Source organism: Didymosphaeria variabile (genome assembly GCF_027946475.1).
Source record: "Didymosphaeria variabile strain IMI 356815 chromosome Unknown scaffold_7, whole genome shotgun sequence".
In the NCBI taxonomy this organism is placed as follows: Eukaryota; Fungi; Ascomycota; class Dothideomycetes; order Pleosporales; family Didymosphaeriaceae; genus Didymosphaeria; species Didymosphaeria variabile.
The window spans coordinates 20,205-38,300 of NW_026611626.1; the positions used below are offsets into that span (position 1 = coordinate 20,205).

Sequence of the window (18,096 nt, forward strand, 5' to 3'; positions counted from 1 at the left end):
CTATAGTGCTTACCTCTGGATCTTTGCGCCTCTCCTGGCAGGTTTATACCTACCAGATGCCGAATCTCTATCCTTCGCTTCGCTCTCGCTTTTAGGCGTGATAATATCTGATGTCTTCTTATAGTTCACTGCCGCACTTAAGGCCTGGCTCGAGAAATGGCTTGCCATCCCGGTTAGCTCCTACTTCTATATGCCTTAGCCCGCCTACATCCAACTGGTTCACGGCGCCATGATGCTCTCTCGATGGGTAAGAGTAGCCGGGCCTAGCGCGGTTAAGCTTTCTAGTGCCGGCTCGGCCGCGTTGCAGAAAGAATTCACGGTTCCCTGGCAACCAACGCCTGCTCTCAGCGGCGTGCCTTCATGTCTAGATCTGAGCTTGCCGAGACCTCTAGCCCCACTATCCACCCAACTCGTGTCCGCCCAGATACTCAACACGCTTAGAGCCAAGGTCACAGCGCAACCCAATCTTTAGGTTGATATCCTTGGCATCTTAGACACCATGGCAGCTCGTTTTGAGGCCGCAAAGATGGAGATAGCTGCGGCGCAGGGGGTAGATTGGGAGAATGATACATGGGACTTTGCTGCAGAGCATTTGAAGATGAAGAAGGCTAGGGTCGAGAAATGGTGTGAGATGGTCGCCATGGCGGTAGGCAGGGGGAGGAGCCTGCTGACTGATGCCCATGACAGCGTTTACGAAGGAAGCAGAGAGGCCATAAATATGTTGCCAGGGCGGAGCGTCGACGATTTCGAATGGGCAACATCAGGCTATGATTGGGACAACATGCAGTGGGAGAGTGTTATGTTTGATGAGATCTTACAGGATGTCCATACCTGAACTGTCTAAGAGCCCGTCGACTGGAAAACTGGCATGCTGGTCGATATGTGATCTGTGAGCGGACCAAACATAGAAATTTACAGGTTAAGATTCGAGGTCTCCATCGAGCGTTTGGACTTCTCAGCAACAAGGGCCCCAGGTATGTTCTGGCACCGATTTAAGCCCTAAGATCAGCCAAGGACAACGACTACACATCTACGCACGTCGATGAAAATGAGTAATGTTGGCTCTGTGCTTAATGTGAGATGACCCATCCCAGGGCGCTTTAGGAGTGGCCAATCTGCTGGTCTCGTTGCTTCAGTCAACGCCTGACGCCCGGAATTGTTCATGTGCAAGTAAGAGCTACAAAACACCCCTGTAAAGATTCTCCTAGCGCTACCCTCTTGGCCAGGCTGGGTGTACTGAGAAAAATGTAGTAATGCCCTAAATGTGTGTATTAGCGCTTCCTTCGCATACGGCGGCACTGCTCTTAAGTCTAAGCCACATAGGCACCTTGACAATGGCTCGCGGAGAATTTGGCAGGAATTCGGTACTTTTCTCAGGGGTGCGCATCATTGTCGAAGGCTGTTTTCCGTAAATTCCACGGGGACTTCGCGGGCCGAGTAAGCCTTGGCTAAAAACAATTATATACTATGCCCTCAGCTATCTGTAACCTAGGTTCTGGACACAATATTACGACCCAGTACTATCCATTTTTTCAAAACACAGCTGAACGAAACGACCATGAAGGTGCTCTTGCTTGGTGCCACTGGCAATGTCGGCAGCCGTGCACTGCCTGCCTTGATCAAGCACGGCCACACTGTCGTAGCTTATGTTCGCTCGCCTAGCAAACTCGCGCCAGAGAAGCGAGCTGTCTTGGCCGACGTGGTCGTCGGGTGGGTCACGGACAAGTCGGCGTTGAAGAATGCCATCCTCGACCACAACTGCGATGCCGTCTTTCACGCCGCTGGCGTGGCGCAGATGTTCGGCCGCTCCAAGACCGGCGAATATATCAAAATGTTCGCCACCGTCGTCGCGGCCATTGTGGAAGCCCGCGAGGAGCGCCGCGGGCCCGCGATCCGCGCCTGGCTGATGTCTGGTTTTCCCATGCTGGACAGCGCCATCCCGACTCGTCTCATGGGTGATTACATGCCCATGTTTCCCGAGCACAGGGAAAATTTGGCCCTCATCCAGAAGCAAGAAGGGGGCAACATCGCCTGGTCGCTGTTTTGTGCCAATCAGATGAGCCCCAAGCACAACGAGATTCGAATCCCCGTACCGGACGACTGCTCGGCGGCCAATGTGATCGCCAGCGCGGACTCTCCCCCCGGGTGGCGGGGCACTCTTAAGTGGGTACCGCTGATCGGGCCCTACTTGAACGTCGTCGGTCTAGCGGGTGGTTACGCCACTTCTTTAGAGGATCCCTTGGACTTCATTGCTGCCGACTTCGAGAAAGGATTGCAGAGCGAATTCGTCGGGAAGAGAGTGGGATTAAGGATGAGAAAGGCGGATCCTTGAGTGTGCGTCTGGAAATCTACATTAGCTGCTGTCTTTTCTTATGAACTTTAGAAACGATGTAATTAGGCCGACGTCATAGATCATACCGCCCTTGTCACAATACAACGCACTTCTAGACATCACTAGAAGCACGGCTTAGGCATCTGTCACGGACGGACTGGTTGAGGTCGATATTTTAGGTCATGTCAAAGATGAGGTTCAATTTGAGAGGTGAGGTGTCACATAATAAGGGTCGCTGCCATTGGTCAGATTAGCGATGGGGCTATATATATGGAAACACTCTGCAAGTGCCAGGGGCGTCCCTTCCGTACGTAGATACATTACCTCACCCATCCATATGTCCCTGCCACCCTCTCACTCACTTAATGGTCGGGCTCACGTGTTCCGGTAACTCATGTCTGTCCATCATTCCCCATCTCCATGACAGACGTCGCTTCGGGGAGCTCCTGTGCTACAGCCGCACCATGCTTGAAGGGCTTTTGGTATGTCGTGTACTGGGGAGGCCTAGAAGACCTCTGAAAGACCACATAGCCTATGATACCACCCACGAGTAGAAGGAACGGTATGCCGACGCCCAGACCAGCACCGAGCCCGATCTTTAGGGTCGCGTTGTCGTCGCTGCCTGCAGCGCTGGAGCTTGTGGGTACTGGTTCCATCGAAGAAGGTTTTGTAGTGACACTGGATGTGCTAGAAGAAGAACTGGTGGTGCCCGATTGTGAAAACGTCGATGGCGAGGTAGACGTGGAAGATAAGGTAGAAGGAACTACTACCGAAGTTGTGCTCGGCGACTCCTTGATAAAAACCGCGCCGCTATCGAATCCAAAGCTACCAGCAACGAGGTTGAAGTGGAAGCCATTCGCTATTGTCAGATTTTCCAATGGATGGGGGGCCCAGATGTAGCTTCCAGGGTCAATTTCGCTCGCTGTCCGCACACGTTAGTGGCGCGCTCAAGCGGCACGGATGGGCTACTCTTTTATCACCCACTTACACAGTAGTACTTCTTGAGCCCAGCTACCGTCGCCTTTGTCTTGCCATAGATTCAGTGTCACTGGTAACGATCCGCAATCGTCGCATCGCCACTTAATCTCGGCCGACTCATTCATAAAGGCGTCTAATCCAGCAGGTGGAGGAATAATAAACTCATTGTTGGCGTAAACCCTATGCAAAACACATAAAAGACCGAAGATCAACGTAATGTACATATCAGAATCGCGCAACTAGCACCCAGGCAGGCTCAGTGGGAAAGGAGATCAGAGGCTGCAAGACTGGGCGCTACAGCGGGGTTGGGCCTTTTATACCTAGGGCTGTGGGGGTTGCGAGCTGGTGGTGGCGGCTGCAGCTAGCGCCGCCCCCACATCGAGGCTACCCACATCTGTATACTAACATACACTAGGTACACTATGTAACTGCCTTATCTACAATAGCTACAACGGGCTCATAGTGCTGTTCTATAAACTAAATACAGTATGCTATGACTAGCCCCCTTGAATATGGTGTATTGTAAAGCCATGCAGTTCTCCATTCTTCTTCTTCCCAGCTAAATTTGGGGTTTGCCTGAGAGGAAGGAATATGATACTCATTCCCTATCTCCACCAGGCAGATCAATGTGTGCTTGCAGTTGGTATAATCACGCAGTTCAACGGGGCTACGGCCTTCGTCACAAGACAATGGATAAGTCAGCTCATTTCCGGAACGGACCCCATTTCATGAGTATGTGCGTGGTGAATTGCCATTGCCCCGGCTACGCAGATGGAACCTCCAATGATGCGCTAAGCAATTAGCCGAACCTCGCCTTCAAAAGTTAGCGATATATGTCGTTCCCCTGATGGCCATCTTTTCCCAGCTCACCTTCGAGCTGCCTACCATGTAGTACACACTCACTCCTGCGAACCGTGAGAATGTACTCATGTTCAATGTCAGATCCTCTTTTTCGAATGCCACTCGTACGGTGTCCGCACTGGGCGTACTAGTAATCAACCTCTTTACACAAACCACTACGTCCGCGTTAGCAGTCAAGCGTAAGGAACAAGATGTACCGATAGCTTCAGCATTCTAGTCGTCTCACCATACTAACACGGCGCCATGGACAACAGGAACGACATGTAAAGTGAGCTAGAAGCTACCGTATTGAAAAGACCAAGAATATAGTATCCCCCACATGGCTACCTTTTAGAGGTTTTCAGGATCGCAATAGTTGGTAAGAGGCCTGGTATCGAACTGTCACAGGTTCAGAAACTGATTAATGAAGCACCAAAGTATGACGCGCCCACGATCACGCGTACTTGCCTCTTTTACGACGATATTCTGCCTACAAAACCACAAGGCTGTCACTAAGAATTGCTTCACTCAAATTAATATACAGACAGTCCCGTGTGACGGTGTAAGCTTTTCTCGACGATTCCATTATGCTGACGAGCACATATAATGTGGGAATGGCACTGAGCGATAAGCAGAAGTATGTAGAGGCGACGTACAGGACAGAGCCCTCTGATAGAGCCTCCATCGAGGTATCGCATAGTCCTAGTCATCTCACACTCCAGAATTCGTCGCAATCTGTTACAGTAAAGCCGAAAGAGACTTCGAAACGGCAGAAACTGCTCCGAAATTTATACCTGAAGTAAAGTAGATTCCCTTTGCATATCTTCCATTGGAAATCGGATCAACCATGAAGATGTCATTGAAAATGATTTCTTCTCGTAATTCAGGGTAGATAGGATAGCAGCAATTCGCCTTTAGTAGGGCGGTGAAGTGCAGGTACATAGGATCGCTTATAAGCATAACTTAGTAGGTATCAAAGGAATATACCATGGTAGGTAGAGCTAGTCATGCCAGTATCGCATCACGTGTACAGTACAAAACAGTTTATCAAGTACAGCAACAAAGACGCTTACATTATAACTTCGTACGCAGATTCACTCAGCTACCCAATGACAGTCACAGCGAGCGCCTTGCGATCGGCCCTGTGCCCGTGGAAGTGGAAGTGGAAGTTAGTTTTGGGCTCATGGGCCCAAGTATGGGTTTCATTTCTGGATCCACTGGGAAGCGGACAGGGTGAAAGAAATGGCGCCTACGCCTCCGGTCAACTGGCAAAGACTTCTCACTTCGTTGCGCTTTGGGTCTAGGGTGCCCTTAACACGACTGCATTGACGAAGACTGAAAGGACAAGACCGTCGAGCTATGTCACGAGAGGACTTCCATGATGTCGACAAGGTAATCATTAGAAGATCGAAAATAGGTGATTGAGTCGTATTACACAGATGTTAAGATACAAAAAGCGTGGTATCAAACCGGCAAGGAGGGTAGACCGCTCGCCAGAAATGTAATCAGGCAGAGAAACGAATTTTGTTTTTGGTTAGCATTTTCCATAATGACTGTTTTGCGCATAACCTCTTCTCCTCGCCTGCACTTATTGTATTGCAAAGAGCGATGGAAGACGGAAACTATTGCTCGTGATATAATCTGGCGAGAACACCTCCGTCAGAACCGTCCTATCCAACTATTAAATTGCCCCACCAGTTCGGTTCGCTCCAGGATAAAGTTGAGCAAATTCTTTGAAGATATCTGTACCTCCCAACTGCATGTCCTCGAAGGCAGGACATGCGAGATCTAGCAGCGGTGCGGCGAGAGCATCCGTGATCATCTGTAACGGCACAGCTAGCGTCTTGTAAATTGTTGACAGTGCATCTGGCGATACGGTCTTGATCACTTCGAAGGCCAGACAAAGAAGGTTATTGCCCGAGAGAAGAGTCCGGACGTTGAGTATGCCGCCGGTGATATTTGAGATGTCTGCGCCAGTAAAGCTGTTTACTGTTCCGGTGTTGCCGCCAATGCTGTCGTAATATTGTCAGCGTGAGCTTGGAAAGAAGACGTAGGCACAGTTCTCTCATGAATCTAGGAGACACTTCAAGGAGCGCGCTGACTGCTTACCTAGCGAGCTCAGGGTGCAAAGAAGCTAGAGCGACAATATCGAGATTCAACTGCACCAGGCCATAGTCAACTGGCGTCTTATACCAGTTTTCGGGGATTCTCTCCCATCCTTCGTTGTAGCTCAATCCCCCCGATCCATCTTCGGTAACCGCGAAGAAACTCTTCAGGATTTCCTTTGCTATTGAAGTGATCAGCATATAACCTGATAAATCAATTTACTTCAACCTTAACGTACTCAAATCGCCCTCTGGGTGAGATATGGAATGATTCCGGAAGATCCTCGCAGTGAACAGATACCCAGCATTCCTGGCGATCATACCGGTGAATGGGCCATAATAGAAGTTGGGATTCTCAGCGACTGTTTCGTGGAACCGGACCTTAGCGAACTCTGCAATTGTCTCGAACTCGATCATTCCAGTCGTGGCATCAGCCCTTCCGTAAAGGTCTTCAAAAAGGGAGATGTTCATCGTCCAGGCGTTTCCAGTCGTGTACAAGTCATTTCGCGTTGGCGAAGAGTCCGACTCGATGAAATTGTGGGAATACTTGATACCCTGTGGCGCTCCTAACTCCATCAAAAAATATCAGTAAGTATTCCTATACCAATGCTAATGGACAGCTCAATATTTCTTACCAAGCAGTCCTACCAGATTCCCTAAGATGTTGGAAGATTTAGACGTTGGTCCGCCAATGGAGAAACCTGGGCTTAACGAGAGTGGGTTTCCGACCCAGACTGTACCCATCACAGCCAGCGCAGTGGCGAGGTCGACACCCATTCCGAACACTGGTGAAATTTAGTGTGCTATTCGATTAATCGTGAGTCCGTTACTCACCCTTATTCATGGCGGCAATAGCATCGACTAGCTACAAGAAGCAAAGTATTAACCCCAAATTATTGCGCACATTCAAGACATTTGCCTTACGCTGACAACACCATCTCGTGGTATATAGCCGTGGTTCGCTAAGGCATTAAGTCCTGGACATGGACCGCGCTGATCGCCAGCATCATAGTTTGGTGGCTGAAATTCATGGAGACCGCTAACTTTTTGAGGTCAGCAAAGGTTACTCTGAGCTATTGTAGTACTTTGGGTTTGAGATACCATCGATAGGCTCATTGAGCTGATTTCTTGGAAGCTGCTTCCCTAGTTCGTGTCGAATTGTGTCTTGTGGATTGCTGTTCGAACCCTTGTTTGAGCAATGTAGAGAAGAATGATGGCGCGATCTGAGGAGGTTGTCTGCGGTCGGAATTGCATTGCTGAAAATGAAAAACAAGGCAAAAAGAGAAAAGTAAGTACTTTGCATTATGAAGCTCATTTTGAAGAAAGAGTGAACACGGTTGTGCCGAAGCCAGGAAATTAGAGAAAGGCACTCCCATCATTCAAGGGAAGAGAAATGAGATGATGATCATAGGCCACAGCGCGCTCACATATGCGTGCAGGGATTACGTACCCTGGAGTGGACCGGGCCATCATAGTTCAAGGTGCACATTATGATCGGCCGAAAGTCTCAACCCAAGATTTTCCACTTTCACAATGCCGGTGCTTCTCAGGACCCAAAAGATTGGACCGGAATTCTTTCGTAGAAACATAAATCTGCCTGCACCCACCGACCATGGTCTAAGTTGTTCCCATTGCGCTGAAGAAAAAGCTCCCGCCGGAAGCTGCGGAAAGAGCCGACCGAGCCTCTGATTCATTGTTACTTTTCAACTCTCCTGTCGATCTCTTCTCCCCGCTCGGAGCAGGTAGCTGGCCCCCGTTTCCTGGATCCACCACCGCAATATCTATTGGCCCATGTATCCCATTTGGGGCAGTTACTCGGGCCGTTTGTAGTCTCCGCCGCGATGCCTGATTCATCTACAAGCTAACGTACACCCTCACCGCGAGATCTCAAATATGTCAAAAATCTCTCATGCGGTTTGAATGCCCAAGACGGCATCCTTCAAGCATTCTCTTCACCAGTCGCTCCATGCGAATTTCTGCCAAGCTGACACATCCGATTCTCGCCTTCCTAGGCAGGTAAGTGTAACAGTATGAAGTTGTCGTGGATTTATCTGCTGCTAGCGGGTGCTGGTTTGGTTACTGTTCGAGCAGATTTGTCGTCTGTTGCGTCGCTTCTTCCACAATGTGGCGTAAGCAACACCCTTCTATTGAGCTTCTGGTGCCTCGGCTAATAGTTTTAAGCTAGAATGTACTGTTTCCGGAATCATACAGTCTACCTGCGCGGCAACCAATCAAACCTGCATCTGCATGAACAAAGAGTTGGCAGAAGCCATTGATGTATGCGTTAAAAGCAATTGCACAATCAAAGAGCAGCTGAGTCAGCATATAAAAAATACGCAATCTTTTCGACTCGTATTCTAATAATGCGCAGCAACCAAGAATGTCTCTGTCACGGCATGCGGAGCCCCCATTCGGGACCGTACCAAACTTATATCAGGCTTTGGTGTTGGTGGCGGTGTTTTAGCTCTCATGTTCTGCATCCTGCGATTGATCTCCAGGTTGACATTACAGGGATCCGAAGTCGGGATCGATGATTATACAATTTATGTGGCTATGGTAGGCTTTGCTAGTAGGGCCCATTCTGACTGTTCATCCTACTGAATGTAACAGATTTTGCTATTATCTTTTTCGGCTCTATCGGTTCCTTGTAAGTACAGTCAGATTTAGATATCATGCAACTTTTGCTGACTATGTCTTCCATAGTGGCCGAAGCTGGTCTGGGGAAAGACATTTGGACAATTCCATTCGACAAGATTACGTTCATCCTTCTGGTCAGTCGTCCGCATCGCATGATTTACAGTTCCACAGTTCACAAGTTTCTCAGATCTATTTCATCGATGAGCCGATCTACATCACAGTAGTGTCTCTTACCAAGATCTCTATCCTATGCTTTTACCTGCGCATCTTCCCAGACCGAAACTTTCGAAGGGCTGTCTACGCTGTCATGGTCTTCACGGGCCTGTACATGCTGGCTTTCATCCTCGTGTCGCTATTTCAATGTCGACCGGTCGACCACGCATGGAAATACTGGAACCATGAGCATGCCGGAGCCTGCAACAATGTTAACGCACAGGGATGGGCGGCTGCGATCTTCAATATCGTTCTGGATATAGCGACCATTATCTTGCCTCTTCGACAACTTTCTAAACTGGCCATGAACTGGAAGAAGAAGGTTCAACTAATGCTCATGTTTGGCTTTGGTGGGTTGTAAGTTCATCCGCAGAATAATCCTGTAGCTTGAATCGAGCTGAGCGTATACAGCGTTACTCTTGTTAGCATCCTCAGATTGGAAACCCTCATATACTTCGCCAAATCAGAGAACTTCACTTGGGACGTGGCACCATTTGGGTATTGGTCGACCATTGAGATGGATATTGGGGTTATGTGCGCCTGCATGCCCGCACTACACTCACTGTTCAAGCGAATCTGGCCGAAGGTATTTGGTGGCACAGCACGCGATAAGTTGACTGGTAGGAGCGGCACAAGTGGTCTTAGTGCATCTCTTGGGGCGGACAGGTCTCAGAGGTCGCACAAGAATACCGATACCAAGGACTTTATTCCCTTGATGGACGTTAACAGTACGGAAGCGCAGAAGGAGGGGAGCAAGAGAAATGATGTCTAGACATGGTACTACGTGATTGAACTGCTCTCCAATCCGTACAAAAGCAGTATAATAGTTAGCTTGCTCTCTTTCGGTGTATGAAAATGGACTTGTTTCACAATCTTGCTACTATCCGCCGCAATAGGCGACCAGTAGCTACCTCCATTCTTTGACTGAGAGCATTGCTACGTATTGTTCATATATATAGCCACTGGCAACGTAACGTTGTTGTCAAAACCGCTGGTCAATCTCATATCGGATGCAAACTCGTGCAGCTTGTGAGGATGTAATGGTTCGCAAATTGACTCACAAATAGAGTGTGGCACAAAATTTTATACCCATTCATTGTCACATATGACGTTGAAACAAAAGCTCAAACCAATAGGCGGTTGCAAAAAGCGCCACCACCTTAATATTCTCTGTACCCGGCATGGTGTTTTCTAGTATTAAATCCTTATACCACGATGCCGTATCTAAATTACGAAGCGGTCAGATAGGTCAATCTACCAAGCATTGAGGAAGAGAGTTTTGTCACACGGCCGCCTCACGTTAGTCTTCAACCCAACAGAAATATTCGGGCAATAAATTCTCCATACTACTACTGTCGCATTCACGGTCCACACTTAGGGTGCTAACTGACGTAATCCCGCAATCAAGACGGGTCAACCTATCCTGCCGTTAATGTCCATTTGGGGTGAAATCCCTGGTACTCCGCACTCGATTTAGCCTTTCCAGGCATAGGCATCTTTTTCCCGGCCCGTTTCTACGAAGGTAGTACCGCGATCCTGTTCATGCGCGGACCCGCAGGCTTAGCTTTTAGGCATCCGTGCGAGCCGTGCGCTGTTCATCAGCATTCAAGTTTTCCGGGGTTGCCAGCTTCAAAGTCTCCGCGCACTAGCGACTAACCATACCACACTGGAAAAGGGGGCCCACATGGTGCTACGGAAAGAGCCGTCATGACATGTCATTTGGTTTTCGGGTTACTTTCTTCTCCTGGTAATTCTAGGCTTCGGCTTAACGGTCGGTAATTAATTGTAGGAGGTGCCTCACCGTGCACAACGGAGAGGCACGCGGGCCGTTACGCTAAAACGAAGAGTCCCTCGGAGTCTGCACGGTTGATTGGCTACTGCAAATAAGAAGGACAATACCAAACTGCTGGCTCAACTCACGATGCTGATCTTTCCACAACGTGGGTTGTCATGTTGTGTCAGGAGAGATGCTGCTGCACATGGCCACACCGTTACCCAATCTTGAGCAAATCACTTCCTTGGTCAACGGAGATCGACGGAAACCAATGCACAGTTGCAAGCCACAATAGTTTATGTTATTGCGAGCCGGCTTCCCATGTATAGCTGTGGTCAACCTTATTTGCGTCCGTCATTACTGTCACTCGTTCTGTCACTCCTTTGTTGTTTATCTTCTATCTTGTTGTTTACTGTTAATTAGTGGCATCTAATTGTGAAGTTGGCAATGAAGGCGTTCGTGTCTTTTGCAGTGTTCAGTGCTACAGTTGCGGCCTTGTGAGTAGTTTCAGTCAGTATGGATTTAGGACGCTAACGTGAGCGACATTAGGCCTGATAGTTGGCATCGCCATGCTGAGACGAAACAGATTGACAACGCTACCACTTACGACTACATTGTGGTAGGCAGCGGTCCTGGCGGTGGCCCCTTGGCGGCCAGACTCGCCGTTGCTGGTCACAAGATACTTCTCATCGATGCCGGTGACGACCATGGCAATGCAACTCAGTATCAAGTTCCAGCGCTACAATTGCAAGCGACCGAGTATGAGCCTATGCAATGGGACTACTTCATCAACCACTACAAGGACCAGTCACGGCAAGAAACAGACTCCAAGATGACTTGGAACACGCCTTCTGGGGAGCACTACGTGGGAAGCAGTCCGCCTGATGGGTCAAAACCTCTTGGAATCTGGTACCCGCGTGCAGGAGCTCTTGGAGGCTGCTCAGCACACAATGCCATGATCACCATCTACCCCCACGAGAGCGACTGGAATGATATCGCGTCCCTCACCGGTGATCAATCTTGGAGCGCAAGTCATATGCGAAAGTATTACGAGAAGCTAGAGCGCAGCAATTACCTTCCTAGCAGCGTTGTAGGTCACGGATACAATGGTTGGCTGGAGACGAGTTTGACAGACCTATCGTTGGTTGTGGAGGACCAGAAGCTGCTCTCCCTCATCCTTGCCGGTGCCACGGCTATGGGTAAGGGACTTCTGGGCAAGTTGATCACGACGGTCACTGGCTTAGGGGAGATTATGCTTCGCGATATCAACGCGTATACACCCACTCGTGATGCTTCGGAAGGGCTCTATCAGGTACCTTTGGCGGTGAGCCTAATGGAAAAGCAGCGCACAGGCCCTCGGAGCTTCATCCTAGATACCGCAAACGCAGTCAACGATGATGGCTCACGGAAGTATCATCTAGACATTATGCTAAACACTTTAGTCGCCAAGGTTCGCTTCGACACGTCCGGAACCAAGCCGAGAGCTGTCGGAGTTGACTATCTTAAAGGTTCAAGCCTATATCGTGCCGACCCGCGCGCCGCCGGCTCTTCCTCCGGGGGTATTCCTGGCAGTGTTGATGCAGCTCGTGAAGTCATCATCTCTGGTGGTACATTCAACACTCCCCAGCTGCTCAAGCTCTCCGGTATCGGTCCCGCATCTGAGCTCTCCCAGTTCGATATCCCTATTGTTGTAGATCTACCCGGCGTCGGCACCAACCTCCAAGACCGCTACGAAACCACTGTCGTCGCGGACTCCAATACGGATTTTGCGATCACCACCGATTGCACCTTCCTCCGCACCAACCCTGACCCATGTCTAGAGCAATGGAAGAACCTTCCTGGCCCAACCCTCAAAGGCACTTACGCTACCAACGGCATCGCTGTCGCCATCATCAAAAAATCTTCAGTCGCAGAAGACGAACCCGATCTTCTGATTTCTGGCGCTCCCGCCTACTTCACCGGCTACCACCCGGGATACTCGTCTAAGGCCCTCAAAGATGCACATCACTGGGCATGGATCGTTCTAAAAGCGCATTCCCGAAATAACGCCGGCACCGTCGCATTGCGATCCACCGACCCACGCGACACCCCTTCTATCAACTTCAACTACTTTGACACTGGCGTTACTGCCGACGGTGCCGCGGACAAAGACCTGCAAGCTGTGTACGAAGGCATGCAGCTCTCGCGTGAGATCTTCAAGAACGTGATTCCGCTACAAGGAACATTTGAGGAGGTATGGCCTGGTCCAAATGTGACGACTGAGGCGCAGATGAAAGAGTTTATTAGGAAAGAGGCATGGGGACATCATGCAAGCTGTACGTGTCCAATTGGAGCGGATAGTGATCCAATGGCAGTGTTAGACTCAAAGTTCAGGGTTAGGGGCACCAAAGGGCTAAGAGTTGTAGATGCGAGTGTGTTTCCGAAAATCCCGGGTTATTATATAAGTTTGCCGACGTATATGATTAGCGAGAAAGGGGCGGATGTAATACTGGAAGATGTACACCATTAGGTAATGCGCATCAGAGTGACGACAGCCCGTCGTAATGATTACCTAGCCATTGATTTAGTTTCTCTAGCTAGCTATTCATGTTGACCATACATATATATAACGTCTGGTAGACATTATTTTGTCACACTTACCTGGCTTGAATTCTTATTTCCAAGTGTCATCCTTCACATCCTGTGCTTGAGGGAGAGGCACTTGATTAGTTTGGCGGCATTTGTCTTCTTGGCTTGCAGAAGGTTGGCCACAGAGTAATCCCAGGATGTTACGTCTGCATCAACTTGGCACACCAAGACAGCGCGAAATTATTGCGGATTGCTCATCGTAGGACGTGGTGGGCGATAATGCGGCGCAGTGTCTTGGAGAAACTGACATTGCGAGGCGGCGTGGATAAGAATGAGCTCATGCGTGATTGGTGTAGTATGCATGCTGCATAAACGCGCTTGCAGTAAAACGCCTCATCAAAGAAGGGATCCGATTGCTGGGAAGAGTGCTGCCTGTCGACTGCTCTTACCCAGCCCTCCATATGCACCGGGAAGACGACGCTCGGTGACGCGCTAGAAAATAGGTTTGACCGGTGAAACGAGCTCCTCTACACAAGGTGTTCTTCCGAAGCCGGTTATCATTCGAGAGGTTGCGCGCACAGTATTGAGAGAAAAGCAATTCAACCGTTTCGATATCACCACATTGTCATCTCAAGCGCTACGACTATAGAAGCACATTCTCGATGCGCAGTCGCTGCCGAAAAGGCTATCACAGACCTCAAAGCTCCAGCAAGATGGTATATATCCGACTGCTCTGGCCTCGATCCTATCGTATATGCGGAGCTATTTGTCGACGAAGCGGCAAGCGACATGCTCATATCGGAGGAATGGAAGAGCTCGAGCAGCGCATGAAGGCGGGCATCGTGAAACTGTGTGAAACTGGGTGCAGTTGGCTAATCGACGATGGGACGCGGTTGATGCTGGATGGGACGACACAGTGGATGCGCATCGACAACGCGTTCCGCAAGCAGCTTATCGCTTGCGGCATTAATTACACGGTGGTTCCGAAGGACATAGTCAGTCTTGAAGAGTGTGTGCAGCTGGTGCAAGAGCATCTGAACAAATTTAGCGGCTAGATGGCATATTCGGGGCATAGCTTGCTTCGGTCCTATATCATGCAACGAGAAAGTTCTTCGAGATTCCCACCTAGTACCATAGGTAGTCACAGTGACGGAAATGTCGGAGTGACATCCTCAACGCTTTCCAAGGCGTCTCGAAGTCCACGGAGCTCGAGATCGGCTTGTTCCACCAGGTTCTTTCGGAGAACTTCCCAGCTAGTTGTAAGTGATGCTCAGTGGACAGTCATAAGCGTCTCCCCGATCAAGTGGATGGGGGCGGAACTTATTAGTCTAACCTGGAGAAGAATAGCGTCACAAAACCTGGCAGGGTAAGCCCAGTCCGGTGGATCTGCTGACACCCAAAATAGGTCTTTACATGCCCGAGAGTGATAAAAGCTCTCCGGGCGCCTCCTATTGTGTTTGCGCTCCCTATCGCATCACCGTCAAAATCATGGCATCTTTTCCTGACTGTCCCACGGAAATCATCGACTCTATTCTCCAGCACGTGTCGTTCCGTGACCTACTCGCTATGAGTCTCGTGAGTAAGAAGCTACACAAATGCGCAACGCCGTTGCGCTATTCTAGAATCGACCTCACTATACATCGAGACAACCCACGCTCTATAATTCACCTTTGTCGAAGCATTTTCAACAAGCCTGAGCTGGCGGCCCATGTCGGCTCTGTTCGTTTGCGCGATGGCGAACCGGCGGATGGCCGAAGATACTGTAATATAAACGAAATACCTAAAGCTTCTCCACCGCGGCCAACCGATAAGGATGGGATGTCCGAATTCGTGCCCTTCATCTCGCATTCTGGTCTTGCCTACGCCGACATTTGGACAGAAAAACTGCGTCTAGGCGACCTGAACGCTTTTGTCGCATTATTCCTGTCAAGACTGCCCAACCTCAAACGTTTTCGCGTCGGAAATTTGGTCGTCTTACCGGACCCCGAGAAAAAAGAACTCTCTAGGAACCCGCCGACGGCAGCGCAAGACATGGAGAATCAGTTCCTGGGGAAGATTTTCCAGTCCGCTCTTGACCCATCAAATCACGGCATTTCTCGGTTCCAATACCTCGAACATATCTCATTCCCTTGGCCTATAACCCCATGGCCTGGGAAAAATCCGGACTTTTGTAAACCTGAGGACATGATAGCCCTTCTAAGCCTTCCGTCGGTGCGCAGTATCTCGGGCTGGTGTCTAAACCCTCCATCGCTCCCGTTCAGTTGGCCAGTAGGCCCACCAGAGCTGGCTTATCTTACATCACTATCTCTAACACACATCCACGTCGAATTTCTAGCACAGATTCTTAAGAGAATTCGGGCATTAAAGGAGCTACGCTGGGTCTGGAAACACATACCCGATGTCGATCCACTGAATACTGATACAATGAATCTGGATAGATTTGTTGAAGTATTGCTTGTAGTCCAGGACACTCTCGAGGATCTCAATATTGGTGTCGACATGATATGCCCGTGGTTTAATCCCGAGTTTCAGAATCTAGAAATTCGGGGTTCTCTGAGTGGTCTGCGTAGCATGGTCAACATTAAGCGATTCAAGGCACCATTCGGATTGTTGCTTCCAGACTGGGATGGCCAAAAAGACTCGTATACAAGACGACTGGAAGATAGCATACCCCCTAATGTTGAGGTTGTGACAATCAGCGATGACGATACGAATGATTACTTGCCTTTCACCGACCGAGATGACGAATGGCCTAAGCTTAGATCCTGGATGTCAGAGACTGCATGGAAGACTACACCGTATCTAAAGGAAGTCCGCTTATTCCTCCAGAAGAGCTCTGATGCAGTCCATTTCAGTAGGCTTGACGAGCTTGAGGCAATCTTCCAAGGAATAGATTTGCCACATAAAATCATCCACGAGAGCGAGGCATTGCACCGATGGGACTGGGACATGTAGACTAGGGATACGTAGAGATAAACCAACCGGAAAAGTGCACATCACCCTGATAATCTTCTTCTCATATTAGCTACCGGGCTTTCAAAAGGACATGAATACTCGTGGCATCACATAAGCCGTAGACTCACGATACAGTCTGACATATGTCAAGCTTACCTGTCGAGAGTTGAGCAGCTGCTCTATTATGCGTTGTATTTTGTGTTCGCGATGCCCGTGAGGCGGGCGATTCTCGAAATCGTCAGCTTGTTTGCCCTGTTGAGCAGCTTTTTCAGCAGGCTTTTCACTAAGCTTTAATCTTGTTGTATTCTCTGAAGCAGGATTCTTTCATATTGATCGTTGCTTCCACGCTTGATTGCTTTGTGTGGTATAATGACCCAAATCGACATCTCACCTTGAATTTGACCTTGTTCGACAGGTTGATACAAGCCCTTTAGATAATAGATTCGAAATTAAGTTTTGAAGTAAATGGGAGAAGTTTCAGACTGAAGAATATGGCGAACAGAATATACAAAGAAGAACAGAAGAATTCGTATGCTGATGAAGCATTTGAACAAGACCTTGAAACCTCCAAACCCCTGACCAACGTATGGCCCACAGTATATTAGCCGATGGAATGCTTCCCTCATTATTGCGCTGGAGCCGCAAGAGAAGGTCGATCTGGAAGCGTCGTTTCCCAGCCATTCTTAGAGTAGGTAACATCCGCGTTTCCGTTGTTTGTCCAGACAGTCGTGGGGATGTGTCTCTCGATAAGCTTATTCGGACCAATCAACAATTCGCAACCACCGCCCTGTAAATGTTCGAGTGAGTTCTAGTCCTTCTGGTAGCGAGACAATCAGAAAAAGACTTACTTGGGGCGGATTACAGGGAGGATAAACTTCGAGTTCTTCTTCTTTGCATTTGTAAACGTCGCTGTTCCTTACTTCATCATTACCACATCGGACGGTAACGGTGATGATATTTTCCGGACGGATAGGTTTTGTGGGATATAAATGTTTGAAGATTTGCAAAGCGCTCATCTCTCCGCACTTGGCTTGATTCGACTTGTCATTAGGGGCGACACAGTCCCTGACTAGTTCGTCTAAGCCATTGCCTCGAGTGTAGGTAAGAGCGCTTCCTCCTTTTTGTGAGCTAGCCAGAATGATCTGATTGTCGAAGTAGAAAGCTGTCAGTACTCCGGGAAGAGCCTTCCTGCCAACTCCGTACAGTTCACCGTTTCTGAGCATGTCCATGAACCCGTCCATCGCAATCTTGATGAGTTGGAGGTCGGAGATTGGCCGAGACACCTTGTGGTGTGCCATGAAAATTAGTCGATGTCCCCTTGAGCCCGAATTCGGCGTGTTCAGGTGTTGTGGCTCAGGAGCGGCCGCGGCCAGCATTTGGTCGAGCTGAACGTTGACTCTGCTTTCGCTTGGCTTTTTGTACTTTCTCACATCGATTGCTGTAACGCATTGAAAACACAGAAAAACGTAGAAAAATAAAGCGAAAATAGAGCGCATGTTCAAGGGCAAATAACGGTAACCAGTACCGCGCGCAAAAGACTGTTGGAAGTAAATGGTTTGGATAACAATACACTCACCCGAGTAATGAGAAAGCCCTAATATACCTTGAGTCTACTTTAGCTACTCTATCCGAAAATCTCACGAAAGTCTTCTAACCTTGCAGAATGCGATATCCGGACCATCCCTGGCCCCCAC

At 49.1% G+C, this 18,096-nt stretch overlaps 6 protein-coding genes across 6 annotated transcripts; 4 read left to right on the top strand and 2 right to left on the bottom strand.

Annotated features, from left to right (window-relative positions):
- Positions 1-1,558: 1,558 nt before the first annotated feature.
- On the top strand, positions 1,559-2,332 carry N0V89_009156 (uncharacterized protein; the record flags this gene model as incomplete). The annotated part of the gene is made up of 1 exon (XM_056217909.1): positions 1,559-2,332. The coding sequence occupies one exon, from the start codon at positions 1,559-1,561 to the stop codon at positions 2,330-2,332; it is 774 nt and encodes a 257-aa protein (XP_056067174.1).
- Positions 2,333-5,831: 3,499 nt separating this feature from the next.
- On the bottom strand, positions 5,832-7,099 carry N0V89_009157 (uncharacterized protein; the record flags this gene model as incomplete). Its single annotated transcript, XM_056217910.1, has 5 exons — positions 5,832-6,162; positions 6,260-6,437; positions 6,495-6,821; positions 6,891-7,040; positions 7,090-7,099. 5 exons carry the CDS (start codon positions 7,097-7,099, stop codon positions 5,832-5,834), a joined length of 996 nt encoding a protein of 331 aa, XP_056067175.1.
- A 1,828-nt stretch (positions 7,100-8,927) lies between these two features.
- Positions 8,928-9,877, top strand: N0V89_009158 (uncharacterized protein; the record flags this gene model as incomplete). Its single annotated transcript, XM_056217911.1, has 3 exons — positions 8,928-9,026; positions 9,080-9,462; positions 9,517-9,877. The coding sequence occupies 3 exons, from the start codon at positions 8,928-8,930 to the stop codon at positions 9,875-9,877; spliced, it is 843 nt and encodes a 280-aa protein (XP_056067176.1).
- A 1,449-nt stretch (positions 9,878-11,326) lies between these two features.
- N0V89_009159 (uncharacterized protein) lies at positions 11,327-13,275 on the top strand (the record flags this gene model as incomplete). Its single annotated transcript, XM_056217912.1, has 3 exons — positions 11,327-11,376; positions 11,429-13,194; positions 13,253-13,275. The coding sequence occupies 3 exons, from the start codon at positions 11,327-11,329 to the stop codon at positions 13,273-13,275; spliced, it is 1,839 nt and encodes a 612-aa protein (XP_056067177.1).
- Positions 13,276-14,935: 1,660 nt separating this feature from the next.
- Positions 14,936-16,402, top strand: N0V89_009160 (uncharacterized protein; the record flags this gene model as incomplete). The annotated part of the gene is made up of 1 exon (XM_056217913.1): positions 14,936-16,402. The coding sequence occupies one exon, from the start codon at positions 14,936-14,938 to the stop codon at positions 16,400-16,402; it is 1,467 nt and encodes a 488-aa protein (XP_056067178.1).
- An 844-nt stretch (positions 16,403-17,246) lies between these two features.
- On the bottom strand, positions 17,247-17,700 carry N0V89_009161 (uncharacterized protein; the record flags this gene model as incomplete). Its single annotated transcript, XM_056217914.1, has 2 exons — positions 17,247-17,291; positions 17,323-17,700. 2 exons carry the CDS (start codon positions 17,698-17,700, stop codon positions 17,247-17,249), a joined length of 423 nt encoding a protein of 140 aa, XP_056067179.1.
- Positions 17,701-18,096: the final 396 nt, after the last annotated feature.